At 39.5% G+C, this 27,249-nt stretch overlaps 1 protein-coding gene across 4 annotated transcripts in view; it reads left to right on the forward strand.

Moving 5' to 3' along the window:
* Nucleotides 1-27,249, forward strand: part of SH3RF3 (SH3 domain containing ring finger 3) — a 334,675-nt gene that overhangs the window by 234,209 nt on the left and 73,217 nt on the right. For 2 of the 4 annotated variants that reach the window (XR_012715086.1, XM_075265116.1), the window contains exon 4: nt 8,688-9,041. The exons of 1 other annotated variant lie outside the window; for it this stretch is intronic. Coding sequence is in view for 1 of the 3 variants with exons in the window: in XM_075265116.1 (XP_075121217.1) it covers nt 8,688-9,041 (354 nt within the window). In the remaining 2 variants the exon portion in view is untranslated. The remainder of the gene's footprint in view (nt 1-8,687; nt 9,042-27,249) is intronic. One more of the 4 variants, XR_012715087.1, reaches the window with a different exon arrangement.

Consider the following 27,249-nt stretch of genomic DNA (forward strand, 5'->3'; position numbering starts at 1 on the left):
ATGCAAAAGGATTGGAAATTAAGTTTGTTAGTTGGAAGAAGGAAAACTGTGACTCTAGCATCACCTATTGGAAGGTACCACTCTTTTAATGAAGTCTTACAATTTGATCTGGGATATAAACCAAACCAAAAAAGTTTTTGGGTTCTTGCTTCTCAGAGTAGTGTACTGATTGTGAGAGTAGTGGACTGCTGCTACAAGCTCACAATGTGGGAACTGTACCCGTATCAGAAATGAGCTGGGGAGAATGGGAATTGGAGGGGAGATTGGTAGCAATGTAAACACCCACATTCAGATAGGACTGTGGCTGTTAGTGCTGTTTCTCCACTGTATAAAGCGAGACCTGATGGTTATGGTGCTCACTCTGATTCTGAATCGGCACAATATTTACATAACTGGCATCTGCTGTAATATTAAAGCAGAAGTCAGGAAAGGGTTAAAGAGATTGCCATGTGAGTATAGAGAGACTTTGAAACCATTAAAAGGTATACAAGTTAGATTTCCTAGTTGGTTTCCTGGGATTAAAATAGTGGGCTAATCAGTAGAATTTTACAATGACCAACTGTTACATGTCCACCTACTGTACTTATCTTCGTCATATATTTTTCAGACTGGGTGTATCAGCTGTCACACTGGGAGGATTTAAGACATGTAATAATGCACAGCTTTTCTGTAGTCACAGGTTTATCCTAAATCAATATGAAACATGAGAACAGTATGTGTGAGATAATAAATCATCCTCCATGTGAATGGTATTTTATTGATCCACAAAACATCAGTTTTCTTAGAATTATAGGTGCAGTGAAAGTGCACAATAAATCGAAAAGCTTTCCTTGTATAACACCAGTGTAAAGGAACTATCTCCCTGTGTGCTGGGACTAAACTTTCTTAAAGGGAGTCTATCTAAGTCTAAGGGAGCATTAGTGATTTTTTTGCATCAGCGAAGCATCGGAAGCCTTCTCGATGTTCCCTGAGCACTGCTTGTGTCATCAGCCTTCCCTGGTTCCACAGGATCACACAAGCGGTGCTCAGGGAGCATCGCAAAGGCTTCCGGTGCTCCATGCTGCATAATTTACATATCAATAAAAGCAGTACAAATCAAAAACACCAGCACTGATCGATGAATAAAAGGTATGCCTGGAATAGCCTTTCTAAAGGCTATACAAAAATATGTTTAGTTAAAAATCGATAATGCCAGTGATAGACTCCCTTTAAAATATTTTTTATTTTGGATTCTTAGAATATAGTTAGAATTTATCATGATGGACATTTTTAGTCAGTTTTGCTGGAGACTGCATTGGGGTAATTCAAGGTTGGTAAATATGGTGCATCCATAAGTTAAAGGCTAAGGCCCATGTTCAGAAACGCAACAAAACACACTGCGTTTCTGCAACGTGGGGCCTTAGCCTAATACTTCTGTCCTGAAATGATACTCCACTCTCCTACTAAGGTGAGATTGTTGCATTTGATGAATCTGGTGTACAGACAGGTAAGCAGGCTAAGGGTTGGTTCACATCTACGTTTGTATTCCGTCCAGGGGAGTTTGCATGGGGACTTCACCGAATGGAATACCAAATGCAATTGCAAGTACTGTGCAGTGAAAGCACACGGACTATAATGGGGTCCGTGTGCTTTCCGCCAGATCTCCGCAAGGAACATGCGGACAGGAAAGTAGTTCACAATCTACTTTCCTGTCCGCATGATTCGTGCGGGTAGTGCGCGGCAAGCCCACAGACCCCATTATAGTCTATGGAGTTTGTGTGCTTTTACTGCACAGTGCTTGCAATTGCGGACTCCCCCGAACGGAATACCAGTGCAGATGTGAACGAGAGGTCACTTTCTCTCTCATTTTTTTAAAATCAGAGTGAGTGGTGTAAAATGCAAAAAGTTGCAAAATTTTTGCGTAAAATTGCTTAAAAAAAATCAATTCTTATGTTTGCAACTTTGTAACGCCAGTATTCTGAAGTGCAGGACTATGCTATTTTTTTCTATGAAAGCTAAGAAATATGTCACCCACTTTTGCTTGGTTGGTGCCCTATAGCACATGAAATGCTAAGCAGAATGTCAGTCAAGGCAGTGTTGAGCATACTTAGAGCTAATGAAGAATGTCATGTAGCAGTATTAAAGGGGCGCTATCATTGGGAAAAGTCATTTTTAGCTAAGCACATCCTTGCATAGCCTTTAGAAAGGCTATTTCACACCTACCTTTCAAATGTAAATTGCCTCAGCAGATTTTGAATAATCTATTTTTATTCATATGCTAATGTGCTTAGACTGTGCATCGGAAGTGTCTGTGTGCACTGTCTATGTGTATGTACAGATGTACAGCAGGGGCTGCTGTGCTGATGACTTATCTCTGTTATACATACACATAGAGCAGACAGTGCGCACAGACACTTCCAGTGCATGGTCTAAGCGCATTAACATATGAATAAAAACAGACTTATTCAAAATCTGCTGAGGCAATTTACATACAAACGGTAGGTGTGGAATAGCCTTTCTAAAGGCTATGTAAGGATGTGCTTATCTAAAAATGACTTTTCCCAATGATAGAGCCCCTTTAAAACTTCACGTTTATAAATGTAACCATATGCCTTGTAACATTGTGTGAAATGTCTGCAGGCAGGTTCCCTTTAAGGTTAAAAAAAACACACACACAGGGCCTACTTTTTTGGTGGGATTCTCCCAACAGTCTAATGTCTATGAGGACTTACTGACTGGCCCTTTTCATTACCATGACCAGAAATAAATTTTTTTCCCTTTGAAATAAATATTCAAGCTTATGCAAGTGTGCATATTTGCAGCAGGGGAAATAGCCAATGTGCAGGATGATCGTAGCTGCCTTGGTCAGCAGATATCTCAGGTGTATGGCTGACATAGGTTACATATTTTACTCAGATATGCAAATTGTATGGTAATCTGTAGCACAAAATGATGATCAGCATAAGAAGAAACTGAGAATACTGTCAATTATAATACATATGAATTGTGGGAATAGACACTTGGCAGATATTCAGTACAACAGGCACAGTTCCAAGTTCCTGATCTCTGATGTAAAATATGTAACAGGGCTCCCCAACTACTGTATCATGTGACATGTGTAATCTTAGTGCCTTTTTATGGTGCTGTTGTCTCCCCCTTATACCAGGACCCAGGTGTGACTGAAACCCCAGCAATTACAGTGGGGGTAAGTTAGCGTTCTGAGTTACTTTCTTAATAAATCTACCCTGATGAATCTACTTGTGTATCTTGTATATTAAAACATTTTTTATTCATATTTTGAAATTTGTTGGGTCTATTCATTTTCTAAATCTAAATGTAGCAGCAGATATTCTATAGTTGGACAATGTTTGCTTAAGATTTTTAATTTTGCCTATTTTTCTTGTTAAAGAGCATTTTTTTATACCTCCACCAACACCAACTCTTTGCAGTCTTATAATAGGGAGTGCCTTGGAGTTGTTGGAAGATCCTCTTGGACGCTTTTCATATACTCAGAGCAGAAAGATTATTCTGAATTGTGACCTACATGTGTATGGTAATAAAATATGTATCCAAAAAGGTTACATTAGTTTGTAAAAAATTCTCTTCACATGGTAAATCTGCATACTATACAGCCATGGCCAAAAGTTTTGACAATGATACAAATATTAATTTTTACAAAGTCTACTGCTTCAGTTGTTTTAATGGCAATTTGCATATACTCCAGAATGTTATAAAGAGTGATCAGCTTAACAGCAATTACTTGCAAAGTCAATATTTGCCTAGAAAATGAACTTTATCCCCCAAAACACATTTCAACATCATTGCAGCCCTGCCTTAAAAGGACCAGCTAACATCGTTTCAGTGATTGCTTCATTAACACAGATGTGGGTGTTGATGAGGACAGGAGATCAATCTGTCATGATTAAGTAAGAATGACACCATTGGACACCTTAAAAGGAGGCTGGTGCTTGGCATCATTGTTTCTCTTCTGTTAACCATGGTTATCTCTAAAGAAACAGTCCTTTCTAATCTTAGTGTACCGTCACTCGGTCAAGGCGTTCGGTGCCAGGAAAAGGCTTCTCATAGCCATAATACACATAAATAAATGAATTTCCTGCACTCGAATTTATGCTTCCAAATACTGTGAACTTTTATTTACATCCGACAAAAGACGTTTCGGTCATATACAGACCTTTTTCAGTTTGTCGGTGGAGTATTGTGGAAGGTGGAAGCTTGGAATGTATCCAGGTCAGAAGGTGGAAGCTTGGAATGTGTCCAGGTCAGATGGGGTCCAACGTCTTTTGTCGGATGTAAATAAAAGTTCACAGTATTTGGAAGCATAAATTCGAGTGCAGGAAATTCATTTATTTATCTCTAAAGAAACACGTGCAGTCATCATTGCACTGCACAAAAATGGCCTAACAGGGAAGAGTATCGCAGCTAGAAAGATTGCACCTCAAGTCAACAATTTATTGCATCATCAAGAACTTCAAGGAGAGAGGTTCCATTGTTGGCAAAAAGGCTCCAGGGCACCCAAGAAAGACCAGCAAGCGCCAGGATCTCTCTTAAAAGTGTTTCAGCTGCAGGATCAGGCAATCAGCAGTGCAGAGCTTGCTCAGGAATGGCAGCAGGCAGGTGTGAGTGCATCTGCACGCACTGTGAGGCGGAGACTCTTGTAGCAAGGCCTGGTCTCAAGGAGGGCAGCAAAGAAGCCACTTCTCTCCAGAAAAAACATCAGGGACAGACTGATATTCTGCAAAAGGTACAGGGAGTGGACTGCTGAGGACTGGGGTAAAGTCATTTTCTCTGATGAATCCCCTTTTCGATTGTTTGGGACATCTGGAAAACAGCTTATTCGGAGAAGACGAGGTGAGTGCTACCACCAGTCTTGTCTCATGCCAACTGTAAAGCATCCTGAAACCATTCATGTGTGGGGTTGCTTCTCAGCCAAGGGAATCGGCTCTCTCACAGTCTTGCCTAAAAACACAGCCATGAATAAAGAATGGTACCAGAATGTCCTCCAAGATCAACTTCCCCCAACCGTCCAAGAGCAGTTTGGCGATCAACAATGCCTTTTCCAGCATGATGGAGCACCTTGCCATAAAGCAAAGGTGATAACTAAATGGCTCAGGGAACAAAACATAGAGATTTTGGGTCCATGGCCTGGAAACTTCCCAGATCTTAATCCCATTGAGAACTTGTGGTCAATCATCAAGAGACGGGTGGACAAACAAAAACCTACAAATTCTGACAAAATGCAAGCATTGATTGTGCAAGAATGGACTGCTATCAGTCAGGATTTGGTCCAGAAGTTGATTGAGAGCATGCTAGCGAGAATTGCAGAGGTCCTGAAGAAGAAGGGTCATCAACACTGCAAATATTGACTTGCTGCATTAACACATTCTAACTGTCAATATAAGCTTTTGTTAATCATAATATTATTGCAATTATATTTCTGTATGTGATAAAAACATCTGACAAACACACATAAAAACCAGAGGGCAGCAGATCATGTGAAAATAGAAGATTTGTGTCATTCTCAAAACTTTTGGCCATGACTGTACAGCTATGTGGTGTGCAGGTTTAGCAATGATTCTTGGCATATTGTGGTCATTCTGAAAGGACTTATATAATGCAGGATTATGACCAGCATCAAATAGATTTAATTGAAGTCTGTTAAGATTTTAAGGTACTAAAATGAAAACCCAAACTACAGTACTATGTTTCATCCAGAGGACTTCTGAAGGTATAATGACAGCCATGTTAAGGTACATTCACACAGAGTTATTTGGCACTGGATTTTGACGCGGAATCCGCCTCAAAATCCGCCTGCCAATACAGCTCACTTGACTTCAATGGCAGCCGCTCACTTCTTCTTCCGATAGCTAGTAGCAGAGAAAAGAAGCAAGATGACCTATCTTGTCATGGATTCCGCAGCTGACTCAGCTGCCGCTTCCGTGGTGCAAGACTCCCTTCCGATTAGGCACAATCCGGAGAGGAATGCCGTGACAAGATGCCGGTGCACTGCATTGGCATTCCGTCGCGGCTAGCTGCGCGGTATGTTCACATGCGGAATCCATTTTCTTCCGTGTGAACATACCCTTAAGCTTTAAACATAAGGACAATGCAAAAAGCAGAATAGATCTTAGCTTCCTATGCTCATTAATATGAAATAGGTTAAGGTGCCTATCTGTTCTTTTACCCAAACGTACAGCTTTTGGATTTAGTCATACAGACAGGTTCTCTACTCTACTCTACTCCCCTCCCCTCTCTTCATATCCTGAGATGTGTAGGACAACATGACCAGCCATTCCAAACAACACATTTTCCCACCAGTCTGTAATAAAATGTCTAATGTATATGTCTATGGATGGCCACTGAGTAGCTGTGGTGTGCACTGCAGTCTATCCAGAGATATTGTCACAATACGTTGTTTTAGTTTCATGAATCATTGGAATCCTAAACCAAATTCAAGGTAAGGTTGATCACAAATCTTTTTCTGAGACCACTGACATATTAGTTGAAAGATAATATGTGTGTTCTCTGGGGTAGAAAGGAGCATTTGCTAAATCCAAAATGGCACAATGTAATTTTCAGTAGAGATTGGAAATAATCTCTTCTATCCTCTGGAGAAAATACAGACACATTATACGTAGTGAGTATGCCAAACTAATGAAAGAATCGCAAGAACAAATCTATTATACTGCCATAAGTTGTGATAGTTGCAATATATTTACAGAACAATTGTCTGCATCAAAGTGAAGAACAAGACATTTGTTAGTGACTTGATGCCAATTTTTAGCAAATATTCTAATAATGACATACTGTATATGTCTACATTAAGAATGAGCAACCTTGTGTTACCCAGATTTAAGTAAGAGGACAGAGTAGGCGATAACACACAAGTAATTTCATGCCAGTGCTCTTTCAACTCGGCAAAAGCTTCTGTAGTGTTTTACCGACTCCTGATAAAATGCGGCATTTAAAGCAGTCAATGTGTTTTATACAGTCTGGCATTTCATCTCAGTTAAGCCTGAACGTGTGAGTGGGTAAAGTGCTCTGCATGTCAGGCATTGCTGAAGGAACAGTTAACGTTTTACCATTCTTTCTAGTTGCTTTCAGTACATTTATGGCATAGGAAATTGTCATTGTATATTATGGTAGCTTCCTAATAACCATCTAACCTGGAGAGATCATTTTAGCATATGCATTAGAAATATTTTGTGTTGCATAGGATGGTGGCTATCCTAGTATCATTTCTGAAACAGATGACCATTAGTGGAGAATCAACACATATGGGTGCTAGGGATAGCATTTTTACTCTTGTTTTTTACGCACCATACAGTTGTGTACTGCTTAAGGGCTACTTCACAGAGGGGGCAGAATCCACCTCAAAAACCACCCCCTCACAATAGAGGTCTATGTAAACCGCTAGCGTTCTTTTTTCCGCTAGCCGTTTGTTCCCGCTAGCGGAAAAAAGAAGCGAGCTGCCCTTTCTTCAGGTGGATTCCGTGGCTGATTCAGTGGCGGCCTTGCGACAGCACCCTCCTCTATTACGGCAGAGGGTATGACTAGTCAGATGCTTCTTTCATGGTGAGAGTTAGAAAAGCTAGATCTTCAGAAGTCATCCAATCACTGAACCACCTTCTATAAGTATTTGTAAGACTACTCCTGTAAAGAGTAATTCTTCTCAAAAACTGAAAAATCAGGTGAGACTGAAGTTAAACTGGCCATGACCATGAGATAACTAGACTATCTATACTGCTTCATCCAAGCGTCAGCCTTGAATCTGGCACTTCCTTTTGTCTAAGAGACGAATTACAGAGACAAGTATTGCAATTTAATTTGCCATGTCTAATTTGTCTTCTCACACGTCCACCAATCAGCTGCTCTGAATACCTAGGACATGATTTTGACATTTTGTTCTATTTCTGATGTGATAGAAAAAAACTATAAAACGATATTCCACTATATTTGTTACTTTATATTTGTACTTGCTGGTACTTTCTGTATCTTGTTCATTTGTTCAATGTTAAAAAATGGAAAAATGTTAGTTTTCTTAAAGGAACACTAAACTCAGATAATGAACAAAACAAAATTTTAAAATATTCCAGCATTTCATCCCTCCAATGGCTCCAATGGCTCATTCCCTTAATCATATTTTGTCTCACACTACAGTTACAACTGAGAGATATGTGAATAAATCTTAGTGTGTTCTGGAAGATCGGTTGTATTCTCCTTCCCGTGTCCTGTGCTTGGCTGTAAGACAACTGGCTGCAGTAGGAGCCTTCCCCTCTGCCATGTCTACAGTGGGATATAAAGATTGAACATTCCCCCTTGACTAGGCCCAGCTTTCTCAGATCAGCAGGAAATTATCGCCTGAGGATTTCTAGAAGATTGTCTGTGTCAAAATGATGCCATACATGCTTCAGACTGACCAACAGTGAGGGCACCTATATTTCTCATTTCTAGGTTTTGTGTTCCTTTAATATAGTATTTTAAGCAGATTATTGATTCCTTTGCCTTTCAGATTTTTTTCATTAGTATTCTCATTACAAAGTTTATATTCCACTCCACAGAAAAAAATTGTTACCATAGGTCTATTACTTTCAGCAAATGGGACAGAAATAAAGGCAACAAGATGCAACTTGACAGCCATTTAATTTCTTTTCTTTTTTTTTCTCCTTAATGTCCCCTTCTGCACTCAGCTGAACGAGGCAGCCAAACAACTCATTGAGAAGGACAAGACAAGCTTATCCTCAGCACCAGGCTATGAGTTCCCTGTCTCTGTTGATGCCAACACGGTACTCAGTGTGACCCAGAGTCCTATTCTAAACAATATCGGAGTTGTCAGTGCCAACCAGAGGCATGCCGACATCAAGAAGAATCCCAAGAAACGACACTCGTTCACAGCCCTCAGTATGACGCACAAATCCTCCCATGCCATGAATAACAGGCATTCCATGGAAATTAGTGCTCCAGTATTGATCAGTTCTAGTGATCCCCGCGCTGCTGCCAGAATCGGAGGCGTTACTCAACTTTCATCCAGTGCTCCAGTCCAGGTAACTGTTTTTAGAACAGCCACATGGGGCAGAACTAGCAATTTAGAGCCCCTTTAACCAATATATTCTAACTCTGACTATAGTGTGCTGCCTTTACATAATGCCTACATGTATCTTTCATACATGTGCCCACTATGGGAATCTCAACATGCTATCTTTGATATCTCCTTTGCATGTATCTCTCTACTAATATTATTATCTAATATACAACCTTTTCTAATACTACGCCTGTGCTGCCCTCATTATGACAGCATAAGCAGGATCACATTAATATATACTGTTGACGCTCCTTGTTATTCATGGCTTATGGGAGGTTAACTAGTCGCATAAATTATCATTTATTAACATAATTCAATTTAAGACTTATTAACGCTTAATCCATAGAAAGCTTAGGCCGGTTTACACCTTGTTATTTCCGCTTATGACATTGTTCACATTGCATTATTAATAAGTACTTGGACCTGATTAACCCTTATGTAGGCAATACGTTTCAGAACCAATCCATTTATTGTTATTCCATTTTAACAGTTTTATTTCTTAGGTCTTAATTCTTTCTTCAGAAAAAGCGTAAGTAGAGTTATATATATATATATATATATATATATATATATATATATATATATACATATATATATATATATATATATATATATATATATTATATTCTGCTAATACCTGTCAAAACAAAAGTTTTATGTATGTGTCTGACATCAAACCTGTTCCCATGCAAACATAATCTCGTAGAATTTCTCACAAGAAAAACCTTTTGTGTCACAGACATTGAGCTTTTTCTTAATGTCTTCTAAAGGGTGCAGACTAGTTGTTATGCAACAGGAGTGTTCTTCATAATGGAGCCTGGCTTATGTCATGTGTGCCCGATGGTGCTAAGGATGTCAGGTCTCAGATGGTGGAGTTTGCCATCATATTATTAACAATTAACTATTCTTGACAGCTGCTTGGCAAGATACAGGGTTGCATTTATCTCACAAGGATCTCATGAATAATGTAGATCTGTTAATTCTAAGACTGGTAACATCCTGCCAGTTGATTTACAGTTTGAGGATATAGTCTTACAACATAAGGTAAATATGATAAATTAAATTCAGAAGAAGTTTAGAAGGTATATTCACCCATGATAATGAGGTTTGTTCACTCGAGAATTTCTGTTGTGCTCCTAGATACATCTATAACTAACAGTGAATTAGAGTTTATTTCATTTAGGCTTATGTAGTGAGCAATTGGTTAAATATCTATTACTGTATACATATAGTATATAACAGAGTTTGCAAATATTCATAAGCTAAGTAGGGCTCCGTTCAAATATATTTTATTAATGTACTTCTAGTGAATATGAATGGCACTGCCAATTAAAATAGACAGGACATGTACCACCTGGGATGATGTGACACAGGTTAAAGCCCTACAGTATATACAAAATGGATTGTATACAGCTGCGGCCATCCGAGACAAAGCTACAACAGAAACCATTCCAACAGTTTGATACATTGCCACCATAACAATGCCAAATTTTCACTGCTGTCTTTTCTTATGAAGTTGGAGGATGATGATAGGCGTTGGGCAGATTGTCCACTTAATTTCAGTTTGTAATGGTAGTTCAGATCATATCATATGAGTAACTAAGTGGTAACCCAAAGATATCATGAATGGCCAGATAATGGAAGACTTTCTGACCGAGTAGCAAGATCTGATTGTTCACTATATAAGTGTCTGGAATACCTCAATACTTGTTGAATGTATAGTGATTGAATCTATAAAACTTGTCTTTAACAAGATGAACCATATTGGGCGATATCCTGCCCGGTGATCATCCAGCGTCCATGTCAGTAAATGAATACAAACGTGTGTTAGCGGTCTATGCCTAGCGTGTGTCACTTGGATTCTAAATATATTATTTATTTTCCTTACTTGTATACCACCAATATATTCCTATCAGTATGTCTTTGGACTGTGGGAAGAAACTCACAGAGAACATGCAAACTCCTTGTAGATGTTGTCCTTAACTGGATGCAAACTCAGGACTCCAGCACATCAAGGCAACAGTGCTAACCCCTGAGCCATCGTGTTGCCCTTAATATGTGTGGTCATTTTTAACTTATATGTTAGAATGCTCTGCCAATATCAGCTGTAAGAAATAAGTAATGCCTGATATGTGGCTCTTGTGTTATGAAATAATACTGAAATAATGGCATTCAAAACTAGGGATAAAAATCTTACTAAAAAAGTCATTATTAGAACAAATACTTCCGGTAGGTGGATGGATGGTAACTGGTCTATGACTAATAGAGATCTACTCTATGTTTGTGATTATGAAAGTTGAGAATAGTAAATTTACCAATAAGATTTCTCTATAGTAGCTCTGTAACAGCAAAGTTATAATGGTATATTAATTATTCTCAGCAAAAGAGGTTTTCGGTATTGACTGTTTGCTATCTGTGCTAATACTATAGATCTATGAACTATTTTGAAAATTATCAGAAATTAAAATGATATTTTGCTTTTATTGAACTCATGTCAGACCGAACAATTTTATATAGAAATCCATTCATTGATGAACCAATACAGGTCTGGTCCAGGTCCATTAATATGTACTCAAGCGGTTGAATGAACGTATCTAATGAGGTCACTTCTCATCCCACTCGTGTGGACATCTTGAGTTGAAGCAAGTGAGGTATTTTAATATGTGGCAAGCAATTTAGTCAGGTAACTGCGCAAATTACATCTGACATCTAAAACGTGAGTGGAGAGAAGAGGAGGAGGAGGAGGCCTTTCCAAGTAGCAGTCACATTAATTCAGCAAATGCATCAATACATCTGTTCTGTGTGATATCGCCTAATGCAATAACAACATTGACAAGCTCTACTGAGCTAATCTTCTTTTAGCAGGGCAGAGATACACTTTCAATTTTAAATAGCATTTACCTGGCGACAGGTAACAGTAGATACGGGGGAAAGAAGATTTAAAAAGGCCTTTAATGTTTTCTAAATTTGTAATGTCTGTCAATTGAGATTTAGCGGGTAAAAAATAACAGGATTACAAAAGGCATACAAGTTGGAAACAATGCGGTACAATGCTAAACATATAAAAGTATGTGGAGAACGGGTGAGTAATGTACTGTCTTTTACTATAAGACATTGAATATCCATCCTGTCAATGAACGGATAAAGCCTGGCAATGATTACATGGACATGCATTGATGCATCAGAAAGATATTCGTCTTCCAAAGCCTTTTGACAGAATTATATAAATAGCTTGAAGGATGTCTAATAGATAGCGGTTTCTCACTTAATCACATTGACGAACACAATGAAATATTGGTTGGGTGGTGTAATGACAGTAAAAACATATCCACTACACAATTAATAAAAACGATCAGAAACATTATTAAAGAAAATATTATATACTTTGTCTATACAGGAAAGGTAATTGACTTCCAAGTTGTAGTGTTCAGACATCTTCATTACCACAGTTATTGTAACTTGAAATAGGAATGTAAAATCCATTGATCAATAGTGTTATTTGTACAGCAAGCAGTATTGGTAGCATAAAAGTGTTGATATCTGTAACCTACAGTATATCGGTATGTATACCTGATACAAGCTGAGCTAAATTAAAGTCTGAAAGGAGTACCCATAAAGACAATTTCCTGATAAGTGTCAGATCACCTGGATCCCACAATCATGAGAACAGGGGTCCCTGACGACTTGTCATGGTGGTCCTTTAGAGTTAAATAGTGTGGCAGTACTGCTTTCATGTAGGGAGCTCAGGGACTTATAGTCATGGCAGTAAGTGTTGATGCCCCTGAACTTTTTCCAAAAAATTAAGTATTTCTCCCAGAACATTTTTACAATTATACAAGCAAATTGATCATAATTTTACACAATACTACAAAAATAGGCCGGAGGAAATTGTTGGCACCGTTTCAAAATTGTGGGTAAATAACTTTGTTTCAAGCATGTGATACTTGTTCAAATTCACCTGTGGCAAGTAACAGGTGTGGGCAATATGAAAATCACACCTGACACCAGATAAAAAGCAAAAAATGTTAACTCAGTCTTTGTGTGTCTGTGTGTGCCACACTAAGCATGGAAAACAGAAAGAGGAGAAAAGCACTGTCTGAGAACTTGAGAAACAAAATTGTGTAAAAATATCATCAATTTCAAGGTTGCACGTCCATCTCCAGAGATCTTGATGTTCCTTTGTCCACAATGCACAACATATTCAAAAAGTTTACAACCTTTGGCACTGTAGCTAATCTCTCTGGACGTGGACAGGAGAGAACAATTCATGAAAGGTTGCAATGCAGGATGGTCTGGATGGTGAATAAGCAGCTTTGATCTATTTCTAAAGAAATTCAAGCTGTCCTGCAGGCTCAGGGTGCCTCAGTATCAGCGTAAATAAACGCCAACGTTTAAATGAATGAAATGTTATGGCAGGAGACTCGAGAGGATCCCACTATTGAGACAGAGACGTAAAACAGCTAGATTGTAGATTGACAAAATCTACATGAGTTACCCAAAATCCTTCTGGGAAAATGTCTTGTGGACAGATGAGACCAAGATAGAACTTTTTGGTAAAGCACATCATTCTACTGTTTACCGAAAGTGGAATGAGGCCTACAAAGAAAAGAACACAGGGCCAACAGTCATATATGGTGGAGGTTCAAAGATTTTTGGGGGTTGTTTTGCTGTCTCTGGCATTGGGTGCCTTGACTATGTACAAGGTATAATGAAATATGAAGATTACCAAAGGACTTTGGGTCGCAATGTAGGACACAGTGTCAGAGAGTTGGGTTTGAGTCCTAGGTCATGAGTCTTCTTGCAGGACAATGACCCTAAAAATACTTAAAAAAGAACCCAGAAATAGATGGGAACAAAGTGCTGGAGAGTTCTGAAGTGGCCAGCAACAAGTCCAGATCTAAATCCCATTGAACACCTGTGCAGAGATCCTAAAATTGCTGTTGAGAGAAGACACCCCTCAAATATGAGAGAACTGGAGCAATTTGCTAAAGAGGATTGCCTCTCTTCTTAGTTTAATTCCCCTTACCTCTATCACTTCATTAAGATGAGAACCAGACTCCCTCATCCACTGGTCTACTGTGTCTGCACCCTTTTCACCTGTAAGCTTAACCCATGTAGAAAAACCCTGGAGTAAAACACTTATGCATAGTTAAAGCAACATATTAATTACAACGCATGTAAATGACCATATAGGATTATAATGAATCTGGGCATGGGGATTCTGCCCGTGAACTGAAGGTAGTTGTTAACAAGCCACACAGAATGATGGACGCACTAATTTCCTACTCTGTTCTGTCTGGCAAATATGGAAAGCTTGTCTCTCAAAGCAGTAGTACATACTGTTACATTTCTCAGCAATGAGAGGAGATGTAATAAAGATGAAGCTATTTATAATGATTGGAAGCTCTAATGACAAAACTGATGCTCAAAATGCAACAAAGCGGAAAATGATTTTTTTGGCCTTATTGGCACAAGGATGTAAAATGAATGAAAAAGGAGAAGCACTTTAGCAGCTACATAACGTTTTTTTGTTCTCTGTGATTATTCACATACTGATTTATATCCACACCTGTTTTGCGGTGGTACTTGCCGCGCTACTTTATTGTTTGATATGCTGTCTCCTTGTTGTTCATCCTTTTCTATTGAAATTAATAATAAGAATTCCAGTTAAAAAGCAAAAAGCAGCTACATAATTCTATAGTTATAGTGTTATATATAGTGTTATAGTCTTGTATTATATTTGTTTATTCGCCTTTTGTTATACTAAGAAAGGGATCAAGTATTATAGCATACAATAAAAGCTCTTTTCTTCTGAATATTTTCGGGGAATCCTCTCTGGTTTACAAAATGTTTGAATATAAGCTGTAAAGTGTAGGAAGCCTGCAAGGAGGATGGGAGAATTATTTTTATAATTTTATGTTCCTAAAAAAACAGGGCACTGTAATATAAAAAACACGAAGCTGTGTAAATACTGTACATTATACCGGATGAAGAAATGATAACAAAAAAACATGGGCTGAGGAACAGACTGGTACCAAACAAGAGAGAGCCTGCCCAAGAGTACACAACCCCTACAATACATACGAGGGGGAGAGGGTAGTGAGAGAAATTTATAGAAACTGCAGATTTGATGCCAGAAGTTAATGTGACATATGCCATACTCATACCCTGCTGGAATACTAAATTGCTTAAAGGGAAGCAATCAGGTGGGGGGTTTGCACCCTAACCTGAACCAGCATCAAGTACGGTAATGACCTTTCCTATTGTGCCTTTCTCTAATATTTCTTTTGCTAAAAAGTAATTTTATAATCTTTTAAAACCTTATACAAATGGACCTTATCTAATCTGACAAATGTCAGTCATATAGATAAATAATAAAAAAAAACTGGCACCCTGGCACTTGTAGGATGGAGCCCTCAGTTGCAGCTACTCCGGACACCAACCTGGAAGGTGGTGAGTAAACACAAGGGAAAAATTAAAAATGCTAAAAATCGGGTATGAGAGCGCCACTGAGTAGATGTAGGTTAATAAAATCACTTTATTGGTTCCAAAGACAGAGGTAAAAGAAGGCTACGCGTTTCGACGCTGGTCTAGCGTTTTCCTCAGGCCAATGTAAAGTCCACTGTCAGAGCGTGGGAACTACAGCTGAACTTCTCATGGAGAAGGCAGAGATGGTTTATTATTAGGCTACACTTCTGGCTTCATGGTCACATGACTGACAGAGGGTGGGGTCTCATAAGTTGCGGAGTCTTAGAGAACCCATATCGGCTCTGTACTGTACTCATCTTATAGCTGGGGCTAATGTATCAGCCCCAGTTACAGGGGAAATTAACAGAAAAGAAAAAAGTGTAAAATGACCTTATGGGGGGCACAACTGTACAAATTAAATATATAAATGGATAAAAAATAAATAAATAACTCCACTACCACGTCCACGTCACAGATTCTATCCCTGCTCTAGATGACACAACATTTGTTAGTAACTAAACGTTTGGACAACTTTTGATGTTCTAAGTATTTGCGTCAATAATACATTTTGTCATATACTTTATTAACAAATGTTAGTTCTTTTCTATGCAATTTTTGCATTTTTCACACTTTCCCTTGCTTTTTCTATTGAGTACCTGTTTCTTATTTTCTCCTTGTGTATGGAATATAGGGCCGTGTGAAGTAAAGAGAAAATGATGGGTTCACTTCAAATGGCGGTATATCAGGCATTAGAAAACAGAGAAATGTTTTGGTGTTATATGAAAGAGGAGATTTTAAACAAAAGATATCCAGAGCTATCTAGTTGAAGACTTAGTCAAGATTGGGCTATTTGTATGCAACTACATAATATATATGATATAACTTTCCTAACCCCAACTTTGTTTTCAACCAGTGATATCTAGAGATATCATGCCTGTATGATTTCTGGTGATATTTTCCGTGTAGAACTGTAAGTATCATATAAAAGAAGAGAATCTCTTCTTTCATGTGACACCTAAAGCAGGTTGCGACATTTCATACAGGTATAGCGGGTATAGCTCTCCAAAAAGGGAGAGAATGAACAATGCAGGATTTCACAGAGAGGAAACAGCATTTCTTAAAGTAGACCTTTCATGTCCTTGGACACACACCATTTTATATACCACCAGAAAGCTGACAGTGTGTTGAATTCAGTGCACTATCGGCTTTCCCCGTAAGATTAGTTACGCTTTAAAGGGGTTGTCCTGTTTAAGGCAAATATTGTGAGACAAATGTTATTGTTTTTATAATGAAAAGTTGTATAGTTTTCCATTATACTCTGTGTATCAATTCCTCAAGGTTTCGTAGACCTTTGCTTGTTATACTCATGGCCTAGTAATCAGACATCTACCTGGTAATGAGCTGTGTACCTAGAGTGTGTGCTCACATGACTATTAGAGATGAGTGAGTAGTATGTGATCGAGTAGGTATTCGATTGAATACTACGGTATTCGAAATACTCATACTCGATCGAACACTACTAGCTGCTCGAAGTTAGGATTCAATGCAGAACCAGCGTTGATTGGCAGAATGCTATACATTGCCAATCAACGCTGGTTCTTCTCTTACCTTTAGAAGTCTTCTCCCTGCGCAGCGTTCCCGCGTCCTCTTCCAGCTCTGAATTCACTCTGCTTAGGCATCGGGCCTGGGCAGAGCCGACTGCGCATGCCCGCGCATGCGCAGTCCACACAACCATGGACTGAGTTGTATAAACCTTTTAATTGAATGCTCTGCTCATTCTGGCCTGAGGAGTCCATTGGAGAGAGCGACTCAATGGACTACAGCCTTCCTGTTATGAGCACGCATACAAAGTCACTGAGTAGGACCACCCACTGGACTTCTAAGCCCAAAATGAGCACGTACTGTTGCCACCATCCACTTTTATGGATGTTTAGAGGTTCTATACACATGGAAAGGCTCTCACTATTGAAGTGTCTAAGGCATATTTCTATATCTTCCAAAGACTGCAGTTTAGGGGACCACCTGCACATGTGACCACCTCTCCTAAATGTAATGAGCTAAGAGGTGGGATAAGGGGTGGAATTGGAGCCCCACCAACCTTAAAGGGATATTCCAATAATAGCTTTATTCACAGAATTTGATGTACATGTTAGATGTGCACCCCAGAACTGAAAGGCATTTGTTACATACTTATGGCATATCCTGTGAATAAGCCGTAGATACTTAAGATTAGAATATCTCTTTCATCCAGCTTTGCGTAGTGCTAAACTTAATTTACAGTATACAATTCCAACAAATTCTGCAACCCTTGAGAAGTACATATTAAAGAAACTCAGAATAAAACAGAACATCATAATTTATATAAAATTGCTAGCTTTTTAAAACACCAGAAAGCAGTGTGTGAAGGAGCCCTGAAACAGGCAAAAAAGCAAAATAAAAACTACACTGGGCTATAATTTAATATAATATCGCATCATATGATATAGATGCAGAAGTAGTATAATACCGGTATGACAGTTGAGCAGAGATGACCACGTTTTACCCTTTTGCCCCCTTTCCTTTTAGAAGGTACAAGTGTAAATACTGTTTCCCCAAGGCCACCACAGAGAATGCTGCTAATCTACAGCAGCCATGATTATTATCAGCTTTACAGAGGCTTAGTGAGCCTTAAGGGACCTGAGCAGACACTTAATCATTTCCCGAGCACAAAGACCAGAGTGATGCTCTGGTGCCCCGGTGATCCCACAAGTGGAGGATTTTACTGGAAATAAAGCAGTTCTCCCAAAGCAGCATTAGCAAATCATAACATAGAATTAACGTTTCCTTCACTTCAAGAGCTTCTGTAATGTAATAAAACTTTATAGAAAATGCAGGCTGGTACATTTCATGTGAAGAGGGTTAAAGAGCACAAATAAAATAATAATAAAATTCTCTTCATGATAAGAAATACCAGGAGGCTCAAATCGGCGATCTATTTCTAGTAAATCATTTTACAGATTCACTAAAAGGGTAGTGAACCACTCAAGTTCTAGAAAAATAAAAAAAAATCTATAAGTAATAATAAATATACCTGAATAAATGAGAGTAATATTCAATACTAAGGGTGCATTCACACTGAGTCTACGCTCAGCTGATTCTGAACGTAAAACACGTTCAGAATGAGCGCGTACAAAGCAGATGCCATTAATTTCTATGGGAGCCAGCATACGTGCGCTCCCCATTGAAATGAATGGGCTGCTTTTTTCCCTATTGCTTTCAATGTGATACGCGCTGTGAATGCACCCTAACTATGTAATCTGTCCACTGCAGAATCCTGTCTATGTACAGCTGTTACACATATGAAGACAGTTCGGTGTATTCCATGAAGCAATATGCGCTGTTACACAATACTAATAACGAAGCAGACCGGACGTGGTAACTGGGAATTGAGGATAGGAACTTCATCTGAAGAAATGGTTAGGCCAGCTTCACATACACTACCGTTCAAAAGTTTGGGTTCACCCAGACAATTTTGTGTTTTCCATGAAAACTCACACTTTTATTTATCAAATGAGCTGCAAAATGAATAGAAAATATAGTCAAGACATTGACAAGGTTAGAAATAGTGATTTTCTTTTAAATAATATTTTTCTCCTTGAAATTTTGCTTTTGTCATTTTGCAGACCTTTGGCATTCTAGCTGTTAATTTGCGGAGGAATTTCACCCCATGCTTCCAGAAGCCCCTCCCACAAGTTGGGTTGGCTTAATGGGCACTTTTTGCTTTCCGTCAAGCTGCTCCCACAACCGCTCAATGGGGTTGAGACCTGGTGACTGCACTGGCCACTCCATTACAGATAGTATACCAGCTGCCTGCTTCTTTCCTAAATAGATCTTGCATAATTTGGAGGTGGCTTTGGGTCATTGTCCTGTTGTAGAATCAAGTGCTGTCCACAGGGTATGGCATGGAGTGATAGCCTTCCTTATTCAAAATCCCTTTTACCTTGTACAAATCTCCCACTTTACCAGCACCAAAGCAACCCCTGACCATCACATTACCTGCACCTTGCTTGACAGATGGCGTCAGGCACTCTTCCAGCATCTTTTCAGTTTTTCTGTGTCTCACAAATGTTCTTCTGTGTCATCCAAACACCTCAAACTTCGATTCATCTCTCCATAATACTTTTTTCTAGCATTGTCATTATATATACACTATATGATCAAAAGTATCCGGACACCGGTCTGAAAATGACTTACAAGTTTGTGGCGCCCTCCATCGGTAATGCTGGAATTCAATATGTTGTTGGCCCACCCTTAGCCTTGATGACAGCTTCCACTCTCGCAGGTATACGTTCAATCAGGTGCTGGAAGGTTTCTTGGGGAATGGCAGCCCATTCTTCACGGAGTGCAGCACTGAGGAGAGGTATCGATGTAGGTCGGTGAAGCCTGGCACGAAGTTGGCGTTCCAAAACATCCCAAAGGTGTTCTATAGGATTCAAGTCAGGACTCTGTGCAGGCCAGTCCATTACAGAGATGTTATTGTCGTGTAACCACTCCACCACAGGCCGTGCAGTATGAACAGGTGCTCGATCGTGTTGAAAGATGCAATTGCCATCCACGAATTGCTCTTCAACAGTGGGAAGCAAGAAAGTGTTTAAAACATCAATGTAGGCCTGTGCTGTGATAGTGCCACGCAAAACAACAAGGGGTGCAAGTCTCCTCCATTACCGATGGAGGGCGCCAAGAACTTGTAAGTAATCTTCAGCCAGGTGTCTGGATATTTTTGATCACATAGTGTATATTATATAATAGCCTCTGCCTGTGACTTCGTCTGTGTGTTGTTGATGATCTGCCTGTTCCAGCATTTCAGAAGCTCTCAAGCTGGCCTGTCGCTGAACTTTTTCCTTGGACCGTACCTGGGATTGGTGTGGTATCTCAGCAGCTTGTTGGGACGCCATATAATGAGTGTATTGTTGGCGTCAATGATCCGCCTGCTCTAAGAGCTGCTTGACACCTAGCTTTCTCAATCCTCCTCTTGAGGAGAACTCTATTGACTTCCTGCTACCTTCATAGCTCTTGTTTTTTGAGAATTTTGCAACAAATTAGATTTTCTTTTTCCCGTGTTTAAAATGTTTAAAATTGTGAATCTGCCAATTTGGATTAATGGTGGTTTTCCCCATCTGAATGTGTCAGCCTGGAGCAGATCAGATTATATGCAAATGCTTGTACACAATGGACTCAGTGTTATCTGTGTGGTTACATAGAGAGATAACTTTAATAGTTAGTTTAATATAGTATAATAGTTTAATAGATAGTTTAATATAGTATATGAAGTAGGATAGGAAGGATAGGATATTGCCTAGTAGCCATAGTGTATCCAAAATTAGGGTAGGTCATCATGTAGAATAACATAAGGAATTGCAAGTTGAATATGGTTTTTTGTTAGTTTTGCTACTGTATTTTTTTGAAGACACAATTTTTAAGATGTTTTTAAAAGCTTTTTATGTTACTTTTTTCTACATTGAAGTCTCACAGTCTATGTCTTAGGCATCTAAGAACATTTCAGATTGCTTCTATGCAAGCAAAAGCTATATTTTCATGGAGGGAATTAATTTAAAATTCACACTGGGTTATGCAAATGAAGACCATGCAAATTTCATGATGTTGATGAACAGATCAAACGTTGAGCTATTATATCAGGAAAGTGATCTAAACTACCCAGACATGAAACAAGATCATTTCACTCTCAATATATTACTATAATGTTTACCAGTGACATTTTCTAAAGGCTTTTTGTAGGGATTTTATGGTGTTTAGTAAATGTACACCTCTGTTTCACATATTTGCTTCATTAATTTGGTGAACAATGACACAATGTATTTTTTGCAGTTTTAATCATTTTACTCATAATATAATGAATTTCTGGCACTTTCTAATATAATTTTTGTTTTAGTTCATCGGTATTTTTAAAATGTAAGCTTGCTGACGGTGAAAAGAAACACTGAATAATTATTTTCTATGGCTGAAGCTCTGTAGGATCACATCTAACTGCCATAGATAACTGCCAAACTAAATCATGTGAGTGCCATGACAATTGAAAGAATACAAAACTCCGTCCATCCATTCAAAAGCCAAGAGGTGGATGTCCAGGCAAAATATCGGAGTCAAGCAGTTGGCTCATTACAATGTCTATCAATTCTAGTGCGACAAACATGGCAATGGAAGTGGCTCTTATACTTTGTAATAGTGAGATCACAGTCATCCATGAGAGCACTGTGCGATGTACATTACACAAGTCTGGACTGGTGGCTTGAAAAAAGTTAAAGAAGTCTCCACTTCAATATCTTCATGAGAAGTGTTGACCTGAAATTGCAAAAAAGTATGAAAAGAGGACAGTAGAAGATTGGAAACGGGTGGTTTGGAGTCATAAGATGACAATGAATAGACTAGGCTCTTATGGGTGCAAATAGGGCTGGAAGAAACAAGGGAAAAAGGGGCTAGCAGATCTAGAAATTAAAGGAACTTAAAGTATGGTGCAGGAAGCCTGATGATATAGGGTTGTTTCACAGTCAAAGGTGTTCTATACTTGACCAGGATCACTGTGCTGGTGGTCAATGCTGAACCATTTGTGAGTATCTTACAAGAGGAGTTACTTTGTACACTTGAGTACTATAGTCTTGAAAAAGACAACATAGTGTTCCAGTAGGACAATGACCTGAAGCATGCATCAAGATTAGTGAAGAAATGGTCCATTGACAATGAAGTAGAGGTGCTGGATTGGCTCCCACAGTCCCCAGACCTCAACCCAATCAAACACTGGTGGGTAGAGGTGGAGAAAAATCTGTATTCGTACTCACGTGAGTTAACCACTATGCACCGACATTGGTCGTGTGTAGTAGAGACCTGGGTCACATTTCAGTTGAGATATGCTTGAACCTGATTGAGAGCATGCCCAGAAGGATTCAGGCAGTGTTGAAAGCCAAAGGTGGATTTAAAAAAATACTAACAAAATAATTAAAGTTAAAATTTAGATTCTTAGGAGCAAAGCAGTAACAATTCAGTTACTTGACAAGAATCTGCATAACTAATTATATGCTAAATAGTTGCAAGTCATATTTATGTATGAGAGCCAAGATGATGTCTATAAAACGATGGTAGTCTCATGTCTATAAAATGATGGTAGTCTCATGTTAAAAGCTGTAGTAGATGGAGAGATATGGAGCCTGAAAGTCACAAGTTCAAAACATGATCATCAGTGTACAGCAAACAAGTTTGTATTTTTTTCTTATTTCTTTAAATTGCCTTAGAGAGTTTTGCCCAAGAAAATAAATAAATTCCCTACCTGCTGGGACCCCCACTTATCAAGAGATCAAAGGCATAATGCTATTTATTCTTATAGGACTGTTGAAGTACAGCTCTTAATATATGTTTTCCCACTTGCAGCCACCATAATCCTCACTGCAGCTATTGTTACTTAAGGCTTCAATACCAACATGTGAAGCTTTCACTGGCTCTGCAGCATGTCGGAGCTCTGTGATGCTGAGCCAACCACAGTACTACCTCATTCCCTATCATCAGCTGAGGAGGGATATCTAAAGTCTCTTTACAACTGTGCCTGCTATTAATAGGAGTTAAAGGGGTATTCCCACCTCGCATACTCATCAGTCTTTACTGCTGTAAAATCTTCTTTCTTCCTGGTTTCTTGCATCATTTGGTGGGTGGGGTTTCACATGCAACCTGCCTTTTAGCCCCGCCCCCAAATTTGTGTGTAGCTCCACCCGCCCACATTGGACTATGAAGTACAGGCAGCAGCAACTCCATTCTGTGTTACATACAGACACTGCCTGTCTCTGCCATAATGAACACAATTGAATTAGCTAGCCTGATAACTGGGAGAATAGAAGAAATGAAAGCAGCTCCTCTCCCCTATCTGCTAACAGGGAGCTAGGTCACGTGGTGTAGACACAGGAATAGCTAGATATACAGGCTCGCTCCCTGCACTTATCCCCTCCTCCCTCCCCCCTGAGAGCAGCAGATACATCACTTGACTCATGAGCAGCTAAGTCAGGGCTGTGGCCACAAATAATTGAATAAAGTAAGATAGTGGACAAACAAAGCAGTTTTGCTGAAGCAGTGTATTTAGGAAAAGTCTTACATCCACATTAACAAGCAGTATAGATAGGATCCTTGTGATGGGACAACCCCTTTAAGCTTTCAGAGCTCTGAAGCATATTTTGTGTTTGCTGAATTTTAGGTCATTTTGGACATTTAGGACTTTTGCTTGTCCTGGATATCCTTATTCTTACTATTTTGTTCATACTCAGCTTGGATGTCTTTATCTTTCTGATTCTAACGCTGGGTTCACACTAGCGTCTGGACTCCGTTATCAGGTTTCCGTCTTCTGCCAGTAGAAGATGGAAACCTGTCATGCCGAGTCCGGCCGTGAGCGCCGGTGAGCGTTTTGAGCTCTCCGCGGCGAAACTGTTTTTTTTAAACCGGACACAGAGTACTACATGTCCGACTCTGTGTCCGGTTTAAAAAAAATGGTTTCGCCGCGGAGAGCATAAAACGCTCACCGGCGTTCATGGCCAGACACTTTTCAAACCCATTCAAATGAATGGGTTTGGAAAGATGCCGGCAGGTTTCCGTCTCCTGCCCAGTTTTGTGCAGGAAACTGAAACCTGCAGAATGGACTCCCAGGCGCAGATGTGAATGAGCCCTAATTTGCATATTCTGTGCTGTCCTGGTTTGACTTTGCTTGGGTGTTTTTGTTGTAATTTCCTGATTTTAGTATGCCTTTTCACCTAGTTCCTGGTGTGATAACCTGGGTCCTGGTTTGGCACGGTGGGCTGTGGTGAAGGTGTCAGGGTATCCTTAGACTCTCTCAGCCAGGGCAGTGTCAGAATTTAGGTAGCTTGTTCTACTGCTTCTTTGTCTGGCAGTCCCATAGAAATCTATTAGACTGTTGATCCCATTTCCTCTATACCTCCTCTATGGACCTGAAAAAAAAAAAATATATATATATATATATATATATATATATATATATATATATATACAGTGCCTACAAGTAGTATTCAACCCCCTGCAGATTTAGCAGGTTTGATAAGATGCAAATAAGTTAGAGCCTTCAAACTTCAAACAAGAGCAGGATTTATTAACAGATGCATAAATCTTACAAACCAAAAAGTTATGTTGCTCAGTTAAATTTTAATAAATTTTAAACATAAAAGTGTGGGTCAATTATTATTCAACCCCTAGGTTTAATATTTTGTGGAATAACCCTTGTTTGCAATTACAGCTAATAATCGTCTTTTATAAGACCTGATCAGGCCGGCACAGGTCTCTGGAGTTATCTTGGCCCACTCCTCCATGCAGATCTTCTCCAAGTTATCTAGGTTCTTTGGGTGTCTCATGTGGACTTTAATCTTGAGCTCCTTCCACAAGTTTTCAATTGGGTTAAGGTCAGGAGACTGACTAGGCCACTGCAACACCTTGATTTTTTCCCTCTTGAACCAGGCCTTGGTTTTCTTGGCTGTGTGCTTTGGGTCGTTGTCTTGTTGGAAGATGAAATGACAACCCATCTTAAGATCCTTGATGGAGGAGCGGAGGTTCTTGGCCAAAATCTCCAGGTAGGCCGTGCTATCCATCTTCCCATGGATGCGGACCAGATGGCAGGCCCCTTGGCTGAGAAGCAGCCCCACAGCATGATGCTGCCACCACCATGCTTGACTGTAGGGATGGTATTCTTGGGGTTGTATGCAGTGCCATCCAGTCTCCAAACGTCACGTGTGTGGTTGGCACCAAAGATCTCGATGTTGGTCTCATCAGACCAGAGAACCTTGAACCAGTCTGTCTCAGAGTCCTCCAAGTGATCATGAGCAAACTGTAGACGAGCCTTGACATGACGCTTTGAAAGTAAAGGTACCTTACGGGCTCGTCTGGAACGGAGACCATTGCGGTGGAGTACGTTACTTATGGTATTGACTGAAACCAATGTCCCCACTGCCATGAGATCTTCCCGGAGCTCCTTCCTTGTTGTCCTTGGGTTAGCCTTGACTCTTCGGACAAGCCTGGCCTCGGCACGGGAGGAAACTTTCAAAGGCTGTCCAGGCCGTGGAAGGCTAACAGTAGTTCCATAAGCCTTCCACTTCCGGATGATGCTCCCAACAGTGGAGACAGGTAGGCCCAACTCCTTGGAAAGGGTTTTGTACCCCTTGCCAGCCTTGTGACCCTCCACGATCTTGTCTCTGATGGCCTTGGAATGCTCCTTTGTCTTTCCCATGTTGACCATGTATGAGTGCTGGTCACAAGTTTGGGGAGGGTCTTAAATAGTCAGAAAAGGCTGGAAAAAGAGATAATTAATCCAAAGATGTGAAGCTCATTGTTCTTTGTGCCTGAACTACTTCTTAATACTTTAGGGGAACCAAACAGAATTCTGGTGGTTTGAGGGGTTGAATAATAAATGACCCTCTGAATAAACTTTTCACAATTTAAAAAAAAATTAAACAAAGAAATAACATTCTTTTTTGCTGCAGTGCATTTCACACTTCCAGGCTGATCTACAGTCCAAATGTCACAATGCCAATCTGCAGGGGGTTGAATACTACTTGTAGGCACTGTATATATATATATATATATATATATATATATATATTTATTTGTTAACAATCCTGCATCCCAAGAGTTTAGTGTCTGTTTCCTCCTGTATCTTTTCCCATCCCTGCGCAACCCTAATTTATCTGTTTATCTGAAGTATAAATCTGGATGTGACTTCACCCCAATCATAAACCCTTTACAGTGCTTTTATCCCATCTCTCATCTGACTAGATTTGCTACAGTATCATTTAGAATCGTTGAGCACTGTGAATTATTATTGGACTTGGCACCAGTGTAATTGCTTGGTAGTTATCACATCGTCATAATCATTAATCTGCATGTTCGGCCTAATCATGGTTATTGCTTCAATTAAACAGTTAAGGCCACATGATTGCTCCAAAAAGGATGAATGAGGGCACAGCCTTATTATGCCTTATACATAACCAAACAAAGACGGAGGGAATATTAGTTTGTGTGTCTAGGAATAGGGTTTTGTTCACACCAGTTTCTATTTGTTCTAACGTTTTCAAACAACATAGCAAATAACCATTTCTGTTTATGCTCTTTTTTTTTAATTCAGTGGGTTTTCAGCTACCCTGTGTTCTGGCAGGTTGGGCAGATAGGATATTGTAGTCTGCTACTACAGATGTGACCTTTCTGCGTGATTTTGTGGTATTTTGTCATGAGATGTCTATCCATATGGTGTGTACTGTATATGTTGTGGGTTGCAGCTTGTTAGGGGTATTGCTGGCATGCCACTGTATTGTTTTAATTTGAGATTGGATTTTTGTAGAACTAAAATACTTATGGCTTATCCTTAGGAAAAGTCATCAATATCAGATTGGTATGGGTCCCAGATGTTGGACCCCTACCAATCAGCTGTTTGAAGAGGCCACAGTATTTACAAGCGTCACTGCTTCTTTTCTGTTCCGATGATGTCACATTCAATGCTTGCATGCTACAGCTCAGTCCCATTTAAGGGAATGGGACATAGCTGCAATACAAACAACTCTATGCAATGTACTGCACGGTGCTTGGTACTCACTTGGTAGTGAAGAGACTGCAGCACTCACCAGGATTCTACAGTCTCGTCAAACATCTTATATCTGGGGATCAAAGGGACTCAT

Source organism: Leptodactylus fuscus, chromosome 2, assembly GCF_031893055.1.
Source record: "Leptodactylus fuscus isolate aLepFus1 chromosome 2, aLepFus1.hap2, whole genome shotgun sequence".
In the NCBI taxonomy this organism is placed as follows: domain Eukaryota; kingdom Metazoa; phylum Chordata; class Amphibia; order Anura; family Leptodactylidae; genus Leptodactylus; species Leptodactylus fuscus.